The sequence below is a fragment of the Ahaetulla prasina genome, chromosome 6 (assembly GCF_028640845.1).
Source record: "Ahaetulla prasina isolate Xishuangbanna chromosome 6, ASM2864084v1, whole genome shotgun sequence".
Lineage (NCBI taxonomy): Eukaryota > Metazoa > Chordata > Lepidosauria > Squamata > Colubridae > Ahaetulla > Ahaetulla prasina.
This window is the reverse complement of record NC_080544.1, coordinates 4124327-4143391: the sequence shown is the minus strand read 5'-3', so window position 1 is coordinate 4143391 and position 19065 is coordinate 4124327. Positions and strand designations below refer to the sequence as shown.

Here is a 19065-nt window from a genome sequence, read left to right as displayed (position 1 = left end):
GAGAAGCAGTAAGCTGTTAAAGAAAGCCTCCACTGAATGTCATGGCAAAGAACTGTATTTTCCCACTAGATTCATTTGGCTAATATTGGTTTATATTAGTACACACCTACACAGCTCATCTGCAAATGTCAGTCTTAATTGGGATTCTAAACAGCGCCTGCAGGCTGTATATTTGTAATGAATGTAAATCATTTCCGTTAAGATGTAAGAAATGTCTCTGGATGGGAATTCATGAGGAAAAAAAAAAGATCACTTCACATGGTTAAAATAATCATTGACTTCCTAATGCATTAAAGTAGTATGTTGTTAAGTCTCTAGTGAATGTACAAAGCACAGAGGAACAGATGGCCTGGAGATTCTAATGCAAATAAAGGAGGTATCATAAATGCAGACTTCCAAAGTATTAAACAAAAGTTTATATATTTTCTGAGCCTGGTCCTTAGGAGCTTGAATTTTATTCTTAAAGAGTGTGCCGCCATAAGCACAGGGGGTCTCTTTTTCTTTGAATTTATGAGTATTTTAATCAAGAAACTGAGAAAATATGATATTTTAACCAGGTAGCTTCTGCTGAAAATAACAGTCACTAAATAAGTTCTCCTGTCCTCTTTTATAAGATGTGGAACAATGCTATGATGCCACCACACTTTGTATTTTCTTGTTGAACACATCACAATCATTACTAGTGTTGGAAGAAATATCCATCTGGGTTCAGTTCCAAGTGGGGACAAAGACACTGGAAACATGGAGACTGCTTGGAAAGATGGTTTAATGGTGGTCAGGATCACATGGCTTGAGATCCTGAACAGAAAAGGGCTGAGATCCTGTGTGCTCCCTGGTTTTATGCTTTTTCTGAGCTTTGAATTTCCTGGGGCACAAGAAGAGTACCCTGATTGGCTGTCAAACTCCCAGGGGGTGGGGGTCTTAGCTAACATTGTAGGTTGTCCCTCAAGCTTGCCTGAGCCTTGCCATGTGGTGAGTTTCTGTTCTAGATGGGTTCTATTATGATGCAGATGATGGTTGACAAAGGTGGGGGGAAATGAGTGAGTTTAGCTGAGGCTTTAATGGCCCATTGACAGAGGTGGGGGGGGGAGTCAGGAAGCTGCTTTGTCTTTAAAACATGTTTCTCCATTTCTCATCCAGGGAAATATATTCTGCCTTTTAAGTATTTTCTAAAATATTTCATTCTTCTAGGAGGGGGGTGGGTGCTAAATTCTTACACTAGTATTTATGGATTAAGAGTTTACATGGTAGGGTCTACTAGTGATTTAGATAAACAACAGCAATTTTCATCTAAAGCAATATTTAAAAGCAATCTTTAAAAGATTATCTTATTGTCTAAAGAAAATATGCTCCAATGTAAATTGTGCTTCTTTGAGAAAAAATTGTACAGATTTCTAGTCCCAGTCCAGTTCATCTTGTAAACCCCAATTCCAATATTTCTTGGGGGAGGGGAATTCTAGCAGTTAAGCTTGACAGTATTGCTACCTCCAGTGAAGCCAAGGGAGACAAAAGGGTGCTCTTTATCACATGTGCCTTCTCTGAGACTCAGTTAGAATATGTGGTAGAAGAAGACCATTTTAGTCTTACAGATTAACAGAGTTGGTTTTATAGGTCATCTAGTCCACCCCCCCCACCCAGCAGGAGACCCTACACCATTTCTAACAAATGGCAGTCCAATCTCTTCTTGAAAGTCTCAAGTGATGAAGCTCCCACAACTTCCAAAGGCAACTTCTGTTCCATTGGTTGATTGTTCTCACTGTCAGAAAGTTCCTCCTTATTTCTAAGTTGAATCTCTCCTTGGTCAGTATCCAATCATTATTCCTTGTCTGGCCTTCAGGTGCCTTGGAAAATAGCTTGATCCCCTCCTCTCTGTGCCACCCCTTCAAATATTGAAACACTGCTATCATGTCTCTGGTCCTCCTCTTCACTAGACTAGCCATGCCCAGTTCCTGCAACCGTTCAAAAATCAACCTGGTTGCTCTCCTCTTTTTTTCTTTTGGTCAGTGTGGTGACCAAAGCTGGATTCAGTATTCTAGGTGTGGTCTTACTAAGGCTTTTAGATGATGTTTGCAAACATTCGGGAGTCTGTTAACTTTTCAGACTAATAAAATGCATAAACCCCAAGTTCAGGCTTTTAATCTAATTTGTTAGTCTGCAAAAGTGGTAACTGAATCCTTCTGAATAAAGGAGAGTGATAGTTTTTTTCTTAATCCCATGTATCAGCCAACAATTTGAGTTTATAGAATGCCTAGTTGGCAGTTTGAAACCCATCGCAACCCCATGGACAACATTCCTCTAGGCCTTCCTGTCCTCTACCATCCTCTGGAGTCCATTTAAACTCATGCCTACTGCTTCAGTGACTCCATCCAGCCACGTCGTTCTCTGTTGTCCCCTTCTTCTTTTGCCCTCAATGTTTCCCAGCATTAGGCTCTTCTCCAGTGAGTCCTTCCTTCTCATTAGGTGGCCAAAGTATTTCAGTTTCATCTTCAGGATCTGGCCTTCTAAAGAGCAGTCAGGATTGATCTCCTCTAGGACTGACTTGTTTGTTTGCCTTGCAGTCCAAGGGACTCGCAGGAGTCTTCTCCAGCACTAGAGTTCAAAGCCCTTGATTCTTTGGCGCTCAGCCTTTCTTATGGTCCAACCTCCACAGCCATACATTGCAACTGAGAAAACCATAGCCTTGACTATACGCACTTTTGTTGGCAGGGTGATGTCTCTGCTTTTTAGGATGCTGTCTAGATTTGCCATAGCTTTCCACCCCAAGAGCAAGCGTCTTTTAATTTCTTGGCTGCAATCCCCATCTGTGGTGATCTTGGAGCCCGGAAAAATAAAATCTGTCACTACCTCCATTTCTTCCCCATCTATCTGCCAGGAATTGAGATGGCCGGATGCCATGATCTTAGTTTTCTTAATGTGAAGTTTCACGCCAACTTTTCCACTCTCTTCCTTCACCCGCATAAAGAGACTCTTTAGTTCCTCTTCGCTTTCTGCCATTAGAGTGGTATCATCTGCATATCTGAGGTTGTTGATATTTCTCCCGGCAATCTTAATTCCAACTTTTGATTCATCCAGCTCCGCCTTCCTCATGATGTGCTTTGCATATAAGTTAAATAGGCAGGGCGATAGTATCCTTGCCGGATTCCTTTCCCAATTTTGAACCAATCAGAGGTTCTGTGTCCAGTTCTCACTGTTGCTTCTTGACCCGCATACAGGTTTCTCAAGAGACAAATAAGATGGTCTGGTACACCCATCTCTTTAAGAACTTGCCACAATTTGTTGTGATTCACATCACCACATCAAAGGCTTTAGCATAGTCAATGAAGCAGAAGTAGATGTTTTTCTGGAACTCCCTAGCTTTCTCCATCATCCAGCGTATGTTGGCAATTTGATCTCTAGTTCCTCTGCCTCTTCAAAATCCTGCCTGTACTTCTGGTAGTTCTCGATCCACATACTGCTGGACCCTAGCTTGTAGGATTTTAAGCATAACTTTACTATTATGTGAAATGAGTGCAATGGTGCAATAATTTGTACATTCTTTGGCATTGCCTTTCTTTGGAATTGAAATGTAAACCGACCTTTTCCAATCCTGTGGCCACTGCTGAGTTTTCCAAATTTGCTGACAAATTGGGTGTAGCACTTTTACTGCATCGTCTTTTAAGATTTTGAATAGCTCAGCTGGAATACTGTCTCCTCCACTAGCTTTGTTGTGTCTCAGATTTCCAAAGGCCCATTTGACTTCACATTCTAGGATGTCTGGTTCAAGGTCAGCGACTACCGCATCGTGGTTATCAGGGATGTTAAGCTCGTTCTTGTATAGTTCTTCTGTGTAATTTTGCCACCTCTTCTTAATCTCTTCTGCTTCTGTTAGGTCCCTGCCACTTTGGTCCTTTATCATGCCCATCTTTGCATGAAACATTCCCTTCATATCTCCAATTTTCTTGTAGAGATCTCTGGTCCTCCCTATTCTATTGTTTTCTTCTATTTCTTTGCACTGTTCATTTAAGAATGCTTTCTTATCTCTTCTAGCTATTCTCTGGAATTCTGCATTCAACTGGGTGTATCTTTCTCTTTCTCCCTTGCCTTTCGCTTCCCTTCTTTCCTCAGCTATTTGCAAAGCTTCCTCAGACAGCCATTTTGCTTTCTTGCCTTTCTTTTTCTTTGAGATGGTATTAGTTGCTACCTCTTGTACAATGTTGCGAACCTCTGTCCATAGTTCTTCAGGCACTCTGTCTATCAGATCTAATTCCTTAAAATCTATTTGTCATCTCTACTGTATATTCATCAGGAATATGATTTAGTTCATACCTGTGTTTCCCTACTTTTTTCAATTTAAGCCTAAATTTTGCAAGGAGAAGCTCATGATCTGAGCCACAGTCAGCTCCTGGTCTTGTTTTTACTGACTGTATAGAGCTTCTCCCTCTTTGGCTGCAGAGCACATAGTCAACCTGATTTCTGTGTTGACCATCTGGTGATGTCCATGTGTAGAGTCGTCTCTTGGGTTGTTGGAAAAGAGTGTTTGCTATGACCATCGTATTATCTTGACAGAATTCTATCAGCCTGTGCCCTGCTTCATTTTGTACTCAAAGGCCAAACTTGCCTGTTATTCCAGTTATCGTTTGGCTTGCTACTTTAGCATTCCAATCCCCCATGATGATAAGAACATCGTTTTTGGTGTTAATTCTATAAGGTGCTGTAGGGCTTCATAGAACCAGTCAATTTCATCCTCTTTGGCACCAGTGGTTGGGGCATAGACTTGGACTACTGTGATATTGAATGGTTTGCCTTGGATTCGAACTGAGATCATTCTGTCATTTTAGGGATTGTATCCTAGTATTGCTTTCCCTACTCTTTTATTGATTAGAAGGCTACTCCGTTTCTTCTGAGAGATTCTTGCCCGTAGTTGTATACCTGATGGTCATCTGAATTAAATTCACCTATTCCTGTCCATTTTAGTTCACTGATTCCTAAGATGTTGATGTTCAGTCTTGTCATCTCTTGTTTGACCACGTCCAGCTTAGCATTCATGGATCTTACATTCCAGGTTCCTATGGAGAAAAAATCTTTACAGCATCAAACTTTCCTTTCACCACCAGATACATCCACAGCTGAGTGTCCTTTCGGCTTTGGCCCAGCCGCTTCATTCTTTCTGGCGCTGCTACTTCTAGCCCTCTGCTCTTCCCCAATAGCATATTGGACATGGTTTTCCCGGTTGCAATTTATGGCTGTGAAAGTTGGACCATAAGAAAGGCTGAGCACCAAAGAATCAAGGGCTTTGAACTCTAGTGCTGGAGAAGACTCCTGCGAGTCCCTTGGACTGCAAGGTGATCACACTGGTCAGTCCTAGAGGAGATCAACCCTAACTGCTCTTTAGAAGGCCAGATCCTGAAGATGAAACTCAAATACTTTGGCCATCTAATGAGAAAGAAGGACTCATTGGAGAAGAGCTTAATGCTGGGAACAATTGAGGATAAAAGAAGAAGGGGACAACAGAGAACGAGGTGGCTGGATGGAGTCACTGAAGCAGTTGGCATGAGCTTAAATGGACTGTCCTGTAGAGGACAGGAAAGCCTGGAGGAAAGTTGTCCATGAGGTCGCAATGGATCGGACATGACTTCGTAACTAACAACAACAACAACAACAAGGAATCCACAATTTGTTTTAAAGTTTCCATTGCACTGCAACAAGTCAAAAGCAGACAGGAAGGAGACATTTATGCCTCCTCATTTTGTTTCCTCTTTCTGTCTCAAACACTGAAAATAGAAATCTTAAGTAAACATTGAGTGGCTTTTTTGAGATTCCAGTCCACTTACTGATCAATACCAGGGCATCAATTCATCTTGACAAATCTTTCCATCCTGTTCACAAGTAGGTTTTAAGAATGTCCATGTTCTCAAGGCTAGTGGATGCTAAGTGAGCATAAAACAGTTCCCTCCCAGATTCCAGACTCATTAGAAGTTCTGTGCATTCCCCTTGTTTTTATGAAAAGTCTCCATCCAAATATGCAGCCTATAAAACAGCACCATGAGTCAAGTTTTTTTTTTAAAAAAACATAGTCTACTATAAGAAGCTTCAGTAAATAGTCAAAGTTTCCATGATGATTTTTCCCCATCTATAAAAATATATCTTCTCTTCCATTTTCTAGTGGGAAAATGGCTTTGGTCTGAAAACCAGAGTTTCCAGACATGAAAAAATAAAGCTACAAAGGATGACATTTAAAACATGAATGTTACACATTAGGACTATGATCAGACAATCAAGACACATTAGGTCTAACATCAGATTTATTTTGACAATATTGGTATCTGAATTTAGATTGCCTTCTTATTCTTCAACAGTTTGCTAAATGGTTTAAAGAGGTTTTCTAAACTGTTTGCCAGGATGATAGTGAAACATTAATGTTAAATAAATATCTATAATAAATTGATGTTTGCCTTATAAAAAGGGTTTTGTTTTATAGTCTTATGAAAATTTATGAGTTTATTTATCTGATATAATAGAGAAATGCTAAATAGTCATACAGGCATGTTAACGGCCTGCTTATTCATTAAAAGTATTTCATAACATATTTTATCAGCATAATTTGAAAAAAGGAAGCTGAAATTTCCTACTTGTCTCTCTGACACAAGAGATGTGGAAAGTGGATCCTCAGCATGTTACACAAGTTGGAATATTAGACAAAAGTTATGCAAACAAAACAAAAATACTTGGAAAATAAAGAGCCAGATTAGTTTAACTAAAGTTATATTTGAAAAAAATAAATAAAAAGCACCAAACCTACTACATTTTAGAAAGTAGTATAAGGAGTATAGTAGTGTAGGATTCAGATATCCTGTTTTCTATTTTTGTGGTGTTTCTTTGAAATAAAAACTGGTACTTATTTACTCTCAGTGGCTATAAGGATATACAACTAGCTCAACTAAAATCTGAACTCAAAGGTGTTTTGGAGTAACTAATGCAGTTTGTCATCCATCTGAATAGACAAGAAGGTTTTAATCAGAGGTGGAATTCAGCTGGTTCAGACTGGTTCGGGTGAACCGGTAGTGCTGACGATCAGTTGGCCCCGCGCCCCCAGCTCTATCTAGTCCAGAGGTGGGTTACAGCAGGTTCTGACCAGTTCTGGAGAACCGGTAGCAGAAATTTTGTGTAGTTCGGAGAACTGGTAGTAAAAATTATGACTGGCCTCACCCCCCATTTATTCTCTGCCTCCCGAGTCCCAGCTGATCGGGAAGAAATGGGGATTTTGCACTAACCTTCCTTTGGAGTGGGGAGGGAATGGAGATTTTGCAGTATCCTTCCTCTGGATTGGGGAGGGAATGGAGATTTTACAATATCCCTCCCCTGCCACACCCACCAAGCCACACCCACAGAACCGGTAGTAAAAAAAATTGAAACCCACCACTGATCCAGTCCTTTATTTCCTGCTTTGTAGCTCATCTCAATTGCGCAGCACACCTGATTTCCCTTTCCCCTCACTGTTCTACTTACTGTTACTGACTTGGAAGATAAGTCTGACTTGGAGATTCTAAATGCTCTATTTTCAATGCTGCATGCAAGCACCTTAGGCGCACACTCATGCAAAGCACACATGCACACGCAAGGCAAGCGCTCACCGAACCGGTTGTTAAACAAACAGCATTCCAGCACTGGTTTTAATCCATCAGAATGACCTCCTCATTAGATCACCATCAGTTGTCTTACTCCAAATGGCTTTTCAAATGAAACCATAAGCTTCTTGGACAGTGAGAGGATGGATACCATGCCCCTGGGGCAATGATGAAGCATTGAAGGGATGGATAAAGACCATGAAGGACAGGGTCTCACTGTGAGCTTAATGGAGTTTGGAAAGCATAATTATGATACTGCTAGGTTCTCTAGACCAAAACAGAAATCACAGGCAGGATGTAGATGTAGTCAAGATATTATTCTGGAAAAGGATGGCAGTTCCCCCCCTCCCTCTGTAGGAACATCCTGTTCTACTGGGATCATATGAAGTGCACAATCATATAACAGAGAATGATCTTCAGTGGAAACATGTCTAAACCTAGGGAAGGCCATTTTAGAAGGCCTAGAAAAGAATTTCAAAAGGTGCTTATTTTATTGTAGCAATTTTTCCAAGAAAAATAATAATAATTGTATACACAATTTTAAACAGAACTATGAGATTTCTCCCATTGAAATAATTGCTCGATATGTTCCAAATTATACTCTGGATCTTGGGGCAAGTTGGAAATGGTCTGTCTCAACAGTGAAATCCTTTGAAGTCTGCTACCAGTTCTGTGAGTCTGCTACCTAGTGCATGCATGTGTGCTTGAGGCACACCCACGCAGTGCTAAAAAAAGGAACATTTTGAAGCCTTCCAAGTCTGCAAAGGTGTTCTGTCCCCCCCACCTCACCTAAGAAAACACAAGCACCGAAGGATGTCTGCCAGCAATTTATTTACAAGTTGGCCTGGTTTCCTTTGGCAGAGGAAAGTTCTGGCAGCTGCTCTCCAAGTGCCAGCCAAGTTTCTTATCAAGAGTCAGCGTGTTTACAGTCCATTGCCAGAGCAACCAGGAGTCTAAAGAATGGTCAAGAGTTACTCACGAAAATCCAAGCCTTAAATCCAAAAACTGTCGAAGCTCACACGATGCAGTTCACATTTAATAGCTTTTGTCTGTCACAAGGGCCTGATGGCAACCCCACCAGCTTTTATCCCCTGTGGTGTGTGACTCAGCGACTCAGCACTCCCTGGGTCTGCCACACCTCTTCCTCTGCTGCGCATGCCTCTCTTTCTGACGCTGTCTAGGGTCAATCCAGGATTTTTTTTGTTGTTGTTGTTTACATTTATACCCCGCCCTTCTCCGAAGTCTCAGGGCGGCTTACAATGTATAAGGCAATAGTCTCATTCTATTTGTATATTTTTACAAAGTCAACTTATTGCCCCCCCAACAATCTGGGTCCTCATTTTACCTACCTTATAAAGGATGGAAGGCTGAGTCAACCTTGGGCCGGGCTCGAACCTGCAGTAATTGCAGGCTTTGTGTTCTTAATAACAGGCTTAATAACAGGCTTTACCAGCCTGCGCTATTCACCGGCCCTCCTCGTCCTCTATCTGTGGGGGCTCTGACACGCCTTCATCCTGGCCTTCCGCCGGCACTTGAGTTGCCAGGAAGGAGGGACCTGGAGAAGGAGGCCTTGTCAGCTCCTCTCCCTCACACTCTTCTAATCCTCCTCCTCCATGAGGACAGGCTCGGGGGCTGGAGTCACAACAAAAGGTAAGTAGAACAGCGAGGAGGGGAATCCGCTGTGCCGTGCAATTTAGATTATCTAGAACAGGGGTTCCCAACCTTTTGGACCTCAGGGACCACCAAGTTCATAATTTTAAATCCCGCGGATCACTAATACGAATCCAGCTTGCTGAAGCGCCTGCACTCCCAGTGATGGGATGGGGTCCTTCAGGCACTCTCCCTCCTCTCTCTTTCTTTCTCTCTCTCTCTTTCTCTCCCTCTCTCTCCCATTCTTTCTCTCTCATTCTCTCTCTCTCTCTCTCTTTCTCTCCCTCCCACTCTTTCTCTCTCATTCTCTCTTTCTCTCCCCTCTACTCTCTCTCTCTCTGATTCTCTTTCATTCTCTCTCTCTCATTCTCTCTCTCATTCTCTATCTCTCAGTCTCTGATTTTCTCTCTGATTCTCTCTGTCTCTCTCTCTCTCATTCTCATTCTCTCTCTTTCATTCTGTTTCTTTTTCTCTATTTAATTTTGCGCAGCATGAGCATTCTGCCTTGGTATATTTGTGCCAGCTGGTGGAGCAAAGCAGCCCTCTCCTGCCGCTTGGGACTTGGAGCGGTAAATGGCATCTGGTCAGGGGAGCAGCCAGATTTTGCTCTCCATTGTGGATGCCAGATTGCCCCCCTGCAAGCTCTCGTCTCTCAAGGAGCCCGGCTGAAGTTTCCCGTGCCACTTCAGCGAGCGCTCCTCAAGAGACGAGAGCTTGCACGGGGCTGATCTGGCATCCACAATGGAGAACCAAAAGGCAGGAGACAACGGCTACTTTGCACCACCAGCTTGGCAAATATACCGAGGCGGAATGCTGATGCTGCACAAGTGCAAGTAGTGATTTGCTCCCACAGCTTCCAGCCATCACAATCGCTGCTTCATCCCACTTGTGCCGCAGCTCATCCACCAGGGTGTACCAGCAAAAATACGAAGATTTCTCCGTGGACCACCAAAATTTTCTCCGGTTGGTGACCGCTGATCTAGAAAGCAGAATATCCAACAATTCTAACTAATATATAAATTGTGCATCACAGCTGATCATCGCCCAGCTGATTGTCGGAAATACCAGTTCACCTGAACTGGCAGCATTTTTACTACCAGTCCAAACCAGTAGCACTTCACTCCTGGTCTATTTCCAGATAATTTGGAGATAGAGATTTCTGGAGCAAGTTGGACATATCTGCACAACCTTGTTATTTGACTTATTCTTCTCTAGAATAGAATAGAATAGAATAGAATAGAATAGAATAGAATAGAATAGAATAGAATAGAATAGAATAGAATAGAATTTTTTATTGGCCAAGTATGATTGGACACACAAGGAATTTGTCTTGGTGCATATACTCTCAGTGTACATAAAAGAAAAGATACCTTCATCAAGGTACAACATTTACAACACAAATGATGGTCAATATATCAATATAAATCATAAGGGTTACCAGCAACAAAGTTACAGTCATACAGTCATGTGGAAAGAGATGGGTGATGGGAACCATGAGAAGATTAATAGTAGTGCAGATTTAGTAAATAGTTCGACAGTGTTGAGGGAATTATTTGTTTAGCAGAGTGATGGCCTTCGGGGAAAAAACTGTTCTTGTGTCTAGTTGTTCTGGTGTGCAGTGCTCTATAGCGTCGTTTTGAGGGTAGGAGTTGAAACAGTTTATGTCCTGGATGTGAGGGATCTGTAAATATTTTCACGACCCTTGTCTTGATTCGTGCAGTATACAGGTCCTCAATGGAGGGCAGGTTGGTAGCAATTATTTTTTCTGCAGTTCTAATTATCCTTTGAAGTCTGTGTCTTTCTTGTTGGGTTGCAGAACCGAACCAGACAGTTATAGAGGTGCAAATGACAGACTCAATAATTCCTCTGTAGAACTGAATCAGCAGCTCCTTGGGCAGTTTGAGCTTACTGAGTTGGCGCAGAAAGAACATTCTTTGTTGTCCTTTTTTGATGGTGTTTTTGATGTTAGCTGTCCATTTTAGATCTTGCGATCTACTTGCGATCTACTGTAAGAGGGCATATTTCCCTTTGCTGTATTGTTATGTAGGCATCTACTACACATCAGGAAAGGAATGCTTGGTCAACACATACTGCTTGACATGTATACCAAAAATGAATTTTAGTAAACAATTAAATGGAAATGTACAGACAGTGCATACATTCAACTAAAATTTGCCTAGTTCTTACTTATTTCCCAGTATTTAGAGAAGCAAAAAAAATGACGATGCCATACTGAGAAAAAATTAAAATGTTTGATGGCAATGTATCTGACCCACTATCCCAGATCTGCAAATAAACTGTTCAGGAAATGCAATTATAGAAAGATGCGGTCTAAAGCTCTTTAAAGTCAAGGGAGGATTCTAACTGAATTCAAGGGTGCGAGAATCAAATTTATGATGCAGAACATTTTCAACAAGTATCTGAACATTCCCACTCGTTCTTTTTTCCAAGGAGAACCCATGTAGGCAATGTCTTACAAGCAATGTTTTCTAAATATGTAATCTGATCACGTACTGTTCACTTTCTGAATACATGCAAATGATTATCAGAGAATTAGAAATGCCAGCAGTTCACCCTGTGATTTGAAGAGTCAGTCGCACTGTCTTTATTATTCATCTTGAGCAGAAAGATTAAACTTGCCATTGAAACTTTGCCTAAAGCAAATCTGGGATCCCCCTCCAGGCAAAACCCTCTTTGGATTTCCAGGGGAAATCATACTGAGCTGCAAACACACAAAGCAACATTGATAGGTACCATGATTCGGTGAAAACCAGATCTTTAGGGGGGTGGTTGAACTAAATGGATTGACACATTACAAGATCAGGGGTGAAAGGCATGGCAAATCTTGATGGGATTTAAGACTGGAAAAATTATGCGTAGAACCTTGATTTTTTTTTATCAGCTCTTCACACATTAGAAAAAAATTGTTTTCAATGTGCACAAAGGTTAAACAGACATCTGCCTTTGCATCTCAGAGACAGCTACAGTGGGAAGCATTTTAGGGTAAGTTAAGAAAGCCCTCAATCTTGCATTTAAAAAAATGCCACGCTTTTGCAAATGTAATGTGAAATTGATAGAGCTGTTGAAGTACAGCTGGAAACAAGGAATCTTGAAAAAATGGCAGAACACCAGGGACTGTCTGATTTACCACCCTTCTTAAAATCTATCCAATAGCTGGTATGTGTAATGTGGTGCATAAATTTGGCTCTTCGTCCATTTTTCTCTAAGCATTCTTCCCAATTCTAATTATCTAAGAGGGACAGGGAAGACAAAACAACAACAACAATACAGACGTATAAAGGTGCTTCTGCTATAAACTCTTGGCCCACAGAATAAAGAATTTCTAAATTTATAGGCAGCAGGTACTTCAGATTTATTTTTTACACTGCAGCATTTTTCAGAGCGAGGATAGATATATTAAAAATGTGCTACATGTACAAGATTATAATGTGGGCAAGAAACACCAACACTTAATAGGAGTTTAAGACGAAAGACAGGGACTCCGGAAAGGGTTATCGTGGGTCACCTGGCCCCAGTTGTAGAATTTCTACACTTTCTGCAATCAGCTGACACCTTTCAGCTTTCTGCTGTAACTGCAAATCCAGACGTGCCTTATCACTCTACACAGCTGGCCAGATTGTCTGTCACTGAAAATTTGTGCTTCTTTGTGAGTCTAGGTGGAAATTCTCATTTCCAGTGTCCCATTTCCACGCTGTCTGGCATTCTCAGCCCTGCCTTCCTGTTTGATTGACATCTTAATTGATCAAGTAAACATGTCCCAAGACTTTCCCTCTAATCACGATGCATCAAATTGCAAATCTAAATGTTTTCATTCATGCAAAAAGCCCAAGAGTTTGGAAGGAAGAGAGGGAAAAAACCAAAATTCCTTTGTGCATACTTCCCCCCCCCCAACAATTCTAACACAAATTGATTTTTATTTTCAACCATTCCTATAACAGGCAAGCCACTGACCATGATACATGCTTGGCTCTATCTCTGGAATGGACTACAGTACACTGCCAACCATAAGGTGGTTTTGAGAAAAATCTAAAAAAAAATCCATTATTTTATCTTTGTGGGTTTTTTTAAAATCTTGCAATAAACAGTCCACAGCTTTCTTGAGAAAACATTGTTGCAATGATTATTATGGTTGCTGGATTGACAGCAGACTTCACCTCCCATTTTTTACTAGTCAGATTGATGTATTTTTTTTGACTTTGTTTTATTGTTCTATTATTTTACTTTCACTTTGTTTAAACTTCCTTTTTATTTTTTTATTTTTTATTGTTGTGAGCCATCTGGAGTAACCCCATGGCAAGACAGGAGGCAAATATATTTATTATTATTATTAATAATTATAATTATAATAATAATAATAATAATAATACGTAGTCCTAAACGCTTGGGAAGTATTCAACTAGTGATCTGTGATACGAAATCCAGCATAGTTATCTTGTTTGCTGTGTATGCTGTCATTTTGTGTAAATAAAATAATAATAGTAATAATAATAGTAATAATAATAATAATAATAAAAGTCAAAACTGTTTCACATTTAATATGTGAATGCAGCAAAATCGCACAAACTGATTACAAAGCTAGACACAACCAAGTTGCTAAATTAATCCACTGGTCATTATGTAAAAAATATGACTTGCCTGTATCCAAAAAGTCATGAGAACATAAAGTGGAAAAAGTTATAGAAAATGAGATGGTGAAGATGTTGTGGGACTTTCAAATACAGACGGATCATCACTTGGAACACGACACACTAGATATCACACTTGTCGAAAACCGAAACGTACAATTTATTGACATTGCGGTACCAGGAAATGCCAGAGTCAAAGAAAAAGAACTGGAAAAAAACATGAAATATCGCAACCTGGCCATCGAAACTACACGGCTATGGATGAAACATGTAACAATGATATCCATTGTGATCAGGGCACTTGGTACCATGTCCAAGAATTTTATAAGATACATCAACAAATTGCAGTTTACTGCAGTAACACCAGCAGAACTGCAAAAAAATGTGCTACTTGGAACATCGTATATCAACCAGAAGGTACTTGGTTGATACCTAGGACACTGGCAGCAATCCGTATCAACCATTAGCACCAGTCAATGGTATTTGTGACACATTTTAAATGTTCAGTTGTCTGAGTTTCATGAATAATAATAATATTCATGATAATAATAATCTGTTGTGCCTCGTCCTCCCTCCTCTCCTCAGCCGGGCCCCTCTCACCTCCTCCCGGGCCTGCTATCAGATTCAGAGTCTGATAATGAAGAGGAACGGCCTGGCATGCCTCCAGCCCCCAGCCCTGGCCCCATGCCCGGACAGAATGTCAGGAATGAACAAACAAACCTCACTCCTATAGCATGTGAGCAGGGAGCCAGCCACGTGCTGGAATTACTGGCAGCAGATCCAGAGGAAGAGAATCCACAGTGGGAGTATCCCCGCTTCTGGAGATCGGAGAGGCGACATTAGCAGAAGGAAGGGAGGGGCAGGCCTGGATAAGTGCTGAGTCATGGAGCCACACCCCACAGCCTATATAAAGGACCAGCTTGAGTTAAGCAACTTTGAGTCAAGCAAAGTCTCATTTAGTTTGCTGAAGTCACAACTTGGATTCCTGCCTGCCCTGAGAAATCTGAAAGGAATTTGGCAAAGCTGCAGAGGCTTCGTGGCCACGCTTGATACGGACTTCCTAGACCCGGTCGTTGGAGAGGGAGGGGGACACAACATAATCAATCCCTACTCCAAGTATTAATCTCTGAGTGTTTTTTGCACAGCATCAAAGGGGCTTGTATTATTCTTGATTACAACATCAAAGACCAAATCCTGCCTGCATCTTACCTTCCTGATACCTTCCGAAGGGTTTGCTACACAGTTATCAGCTCCGTTGTTCTTACTGATGGTCTTCCACAGCTCAGAAAAAGTGCTGTCTTGCTCTAAAGGGTTGGTGCCTTTTGCTTTAAAGTAGTCGTAAACGGCTGAATCTCTGACTGTGCCATAAGAGACATCCATTTGCTTGGAAAGATCCTGAAATGTTCTGAAATGCAAGAGGAATCAAAGAGTTATTGGAAGGAGGGGAAAGACGTTGGCTTTATGGACTGAAAAAAAAGTTTTCTGCAGGAGGAAAATATCAAAATGCCTATAATCAATAATTCTACTTGTTTTCTTTTGATTCCCTCCTCCCCTCTTTTTTTTTATTAAAAGAAGTGTTGTCCTGTCTTTATGTTGGTCAAGAAGACAGGGCAACCGTGAGAAGATTCTGGTGATCAGAGGCTGCACTCAACCATCTGGGGAGGAAGATGGCAAGAGTTTATCCCAAATGAAGACAATTTTTCAAGTTCTTCTAACTAGCACATTGTCTTTGTGCATAGATGTGTGTCTATGTATTAGTTTAATGTGATGAGCCTACTGAAAAAGACAGTTTTGTTTATTGCTTATTTATTTTTATTTGTATCCCACTTTTATTATTTTTACAAATAACTCGTCATTGAACATATCCAACATATCTTCCTCCTCCTATTTTCCCCACAACAACAACTCTGTGCATTACACTCTTTGTATTTATTTGTATCCCTTGGATACAATTTATTTATTTGTATCCCTTGGCGAGTACCTTGGACTGCAAGGTGATAAAACCATCCTAGAGGAGATCAACCCTGACTGCTCTTTAGAAGGCCAGATCCTGAAGAAGAAACTGAAATACTTTGGCCACCTAATGAGAAGGAGGGACTCACTGGAGAAGAGCCGAATGCTGGGAAAGATTGAGGGCAAAAGAAGAATGGGATGATAGAGAACGAAGTGGCTGGATGGAGTCACTGAAGCAGTAGGCATGAGCTTAAATGGACTCCAGAGGATGGTAGAGGACAGGAAGGCCTGAAGGAATATTGTCCCTGGGGTTGCGATGGATCGGACACAACTTCAATTTTATCCCGCCTTTATTATTTTTACAAATAACTCAAAGCAACGAATAGGTCCAACACATCTTCCTCCTCCTATTTTCTCCACAGCAACAACCTTGTGAGGTGAGATGGACTGAGACAAAGGGACTGAATCAAAGACACCCAGATGGCTTTCATGCTTAAGGTGGTACTAGAACTCATGGCCTTCTGCTTTCTAGTGGCAAAGGTTCCAAACCTTCGCCACTAGAACCAAACTGGCTGTAGATTTGCTACATTTCCTGAAGTAAAGAAGTAGGCAAATGTACCAACAATTTTAAATAGTTATGGTCAAAGAGCTCAGATTGGAAAAAGAAAAAAGGGTCAGATTTATCTATGGAAAAGGTGACCACAGATTGCCTATATCTGAAGTAGGGTCTCCTTTGATATAACTGGGTGCTTTGGAGCTTTAATCTCTGCAGCTCTGCAGCGAGTTAGATTTTCTCTTTGTACTTTATTATTAGACAGTTTAAAGAAGATATATAAACATTAAAAAAGGAAACAGGAATAAAAAAGTAAAGCACAGCAAAGGATTTGAAATGTGATGGAAATTATAATTTTCCAGTATATCATTAGTTAAGGATGAATCACTGAATATATTTTATCATTGTAGAGACTGAAAATTGCTATTAAGCTCTAGGATAAGCATGAATATCCAAAATTGCAGTCAGCACAGTATAACTAACTGCATGGTATGATAAGAACAGTAAATTCAACCTATATTATTGAGAATCTATTCAGATTTAAACACCATAAAATTGAAATATGTACTCTATGCATGGAGAAACCCAATTTTTGGATGTGGTAGAAATGTATTTATTAACTTGTAGTCTAAGAAAGCTTTCCATTCTTAGTTTAGCGTAATTCTATGTCATATTTACTTTTAAGATAGGAAATTATTTTAGACATAGAATTATACTCCTACAACTTAATTTAGCAGGGATCAAGCAGTCTTTCCAGCAAAAAGCATACAATATTCAAAGCAAATTCAGTGTACCTTGAACAATTAGATGGTTTAATAAAGTTTAATAAAAATATTAAAGCCTATAATGGGAATTCAGTATGAAAGAATTACCCAGCTTGTTCATTCTATTTCCATCAATTTTTAGAGAATGAACTGTCCATTTTAGCAATCAGGAGGTGACCATTATATTAACGATAAAACATGTTATACTAAGTATAATCTTTGGGATACATTGAATGTTGTTTCACTGAAATTCCCATAGTTGCATATCTATTACTGCATTCAGATTTTGCATCTATTTGACTTCTTCGTTTTTTGAATTATATTTCTCTAGCAGTTAATAAGGTCCAGTCGATATTATGAGTTGTATTTTATAAGTTTGCAAATTCACTCAAGCCTAAGTACTCCCCCTTGTTTCTGCGTTCTTTTAATATTAATAATAATATTAATAATATTAATAATATTAATATTAATACTAATATTAATACTAATATTAATACTAATATTAATACTAATATTAATACTAATATTAATAATAATAATAATAATAATAATAATAATAATAATAATAATAATAATAATAATAATAATAATAATAATAATAATATTTTAATTTGTATACCGCCCTTCTCCCGAAGGACTCAGGGCGGTGAACAGGCAGATAAAATACAAATATACACAATAATTAAAAACATCCCTTAAAAAACTAATTTAAATGCCCAAATGTTAAAATAACATACTCCCCCATAAAATCACAAAACTTTAAAAACCATCAAATAAAGATAAAAATCAGGCTAGTCCAGCCATACGAAATAAATAAGTTTTAAGTTCATGAAAGGTCCTAAGGTCAGGTAATTGTCAAGTCCGAGGGGAAGTTCGTTCCACAGGGTGGAGCCCCACAGAGAAGGCCCTCCCTCTGGGGGCCGCCAGTCGACACTGTTTGGCTGACGGCACCCTGAGGAGTCCCTCTCTGTGGGAACGTACCGGACGATGGGAGATAGAGGCCGGCAGTAGACGGTCCCATAGATAGCCCGGTCCTAAGCCATGGAGCGCTTTAAAGGTGGTAACCAATACCTTGAAGTGCACCCGGAAAACAACAGGTAGCCAGTGCAGTCTGCGCAGGATAGGTGTTATGTGGGAGCTCCGAACCGCTCCCTCAATAACCCGCACAGCCGCATTCTGAACTAGCTGAAGTCTCTGGGTGCTCTTCAAGGGGAGCCCCATGTAGAGAGCATTGCAGTAGTCCAGGTGAGAGGTAACGAGAGCATGAGTGACTGTGCATAAGGCATCCCGGTCCAGGAAGGGACGCAACTGGCGGATCAGGCGAACCTGATAAAAAGCTCTCCTGGAGACGGTCGTCAAATGGTCTTCAAAGGACAACCGACCATCCAGGAGCACGCCCAAGTTGCGTACCTTCTCCATCGGGGCCAATGATTCACCCCCGACAGACAGCCGCATCTGCAGCTGACTGTACCAAGGTGCCGGCATCCACAGCCACTCCGTCTTGGAGGGATTAAGTTTGAGCCTGTTCCTCCCCATCCAGACCCGTACGGCTTTCAGACACCGGGACAGCACTTCGACAGCTTCACTGGGGTGGCTCGGGGTGGAAAAGTACATCTGAGTATCATCAGCGTACAGTTGGTATCTCACCCCAAAGCCACTGATGATCTCACCCAGCGGCTTCATATAGATGTTGAACAGGAGGGGTGAGAGAATCGACCCCTGCGGCACCCCACACATGAGGCACCTTGGAGTCGATCTCTGCCCCCCTGTCAACACCGTCTGCGTCCGGTCAGAGAGGTAGGAGGAGAACCACCGATAAATGGTGCCTCCCATTCCCAACCCCTCCAACCGGCGCAGCAGGATACCATGGTCGATGGTATCAAAAGCCGCTGAGA

The 19065-nt window shown here is 40.9% G+C and overlaps 1 protein-coding gene across 1 annotated transcript in view; it reads right to left on the bottom strand.

Moving 5' to 3' along the window:
• GRID1 (glutamate ionotropic receptor delta type subunit 1) overlaps positions 1-19065 on the bottom strand; it is an 896787-nt gene that overhangs the window by 19332 nt on the left and 858390 nt on the right. Inside the window, exon 13 of the mRNA XM_058188407.1 lies at positions 15110-15305. Within this exon, the coding sequence (XP_058044390.1) occupies positions 15110-15305 (196 nt within the window). The remainder of the gene's footprint in view (positions 1-15109; positions 15306-19065) is intronic.